This window comes from Myxocyprinus asiaticus, chromosome 15 (assembly GCF_019703515.2).
Source record: "Myxocyprinus asiaticus isolate MX2 ecotype Aquarium Trade chromosome 15, UBuf_Myxa_2, whole genome shotgun sequence".
Taxonomy (NCBI): Eukaryota; Metazoa; Chordata; class Actinopteri; order Cypriniformes; family Catostomidae; genus Myxocyprinus; species Myxocyprinus asiaticus.
The window spans coordinates 8,946,005-8,946,911 of NC_059358.1; the positions used below are offsets into that span (position 1 = coordinate 8,946,005).

The following is a 907-nucleotide window of genomic DNA, read 5'->3' on the forward strand; positions in this document are numbered from 1 at the left end:
GTTCATCTCATCCTACAACACATTATGCCAAATAACCCAATAATACTTCTTTCAAAAAATTCAGTTATCTACACATCTTCACTGCGCTTTCTTTCTGTTCCCTTGTGAATTCTGCAGGCCAACCAATAGGTAACCAACTCCACCCATTTGGATTTTGGTATTCATATCGAGGCGTCGTTCTGGCGATGTAATTGGCTAGTAAAAAGCCGGTAGCTGACGAGTGAACGGATGGAATCACCTGTCAATCTAGTAAAAGGCGGGATTTGCCAAACCCTAATATATGTAAAAATACCATTCATAGCTATCAGTGGCTGTGACACGAGCGAAGGGGCATTTCGAAAAATCATATTCAAATCAGTCTTCGGTGAGGGACGGAAGAAGTGCACAATTTTAACAAATGGAGGAAGACAGCAGTGAACAGATGAAACCCCTCCTGACGACAGTAAGCTTTTTTTGGGTTATTTTGTCCAGAGTTTTTGTCCAGAGTTGTTGCGGAAGCGTAGAACATCTCGGCGAGCGCATAAGCTTTCCGTTCATCTCAAAGAAAGAAAACGTAGAAGAGAGACGGGGATGAGGGGAGTTTATGGCTTACTGGTTTAAAGCATCATATCTACTGGGTTGCTAACGACACAGACATTTCTTAGTGAACATTCAAGGTTTTTCTTGTGAGGCTGTATTACCATGGAAAGGTAGTTTCATTGTTTTGGGGTGACCACGCTTCTGCCAGGAAGTACCGCTGTGATCACTACGTCATAATAACGGTGAAAGACGAGCGCAGTATGAATATCTCTCTCTCTCTCTCTCTCTCTCTCTCTCAATTTTCGATTTAAAGTACTTTATTAGCATGATTGTGTTTACATACAATATTGCCAAAACATTAATACACAAAACAGATAATGACAAGACA

The 907-nt window shown here is 41.1% G+C and overlaps 1 protein-coding gene across 5 annotated transcripts in view; it reads left to right on the forward strand.

Annotated features, from left to right (window-relative positions):
* Positions 1 to 293: 293 nt before the first annotated feature.
* slc4a7 (solute carrier family 4 member 7) overlaps positions 294 to 907 on the forward strand; it is a 66,924-nt gene continuing 66,310 nt past the window's right edge. For all 5 annotated transcript variants that reach the window (XR_007899409.1, XM_051719783.1, XM_051719780.1 and 2 more), the window contains exon 1: positions 294 to 442. Coding sequence is in view for 4 of the 5 variants with exons in the window: in XM_051719783.1 (XP_051575743.1) it covers positions 398 to 442 (45 nt within the window). In the remaining variant the exon portion in view is untranslated. The remainder of the gene's footprint in view (positions 443 to 907) is intronic.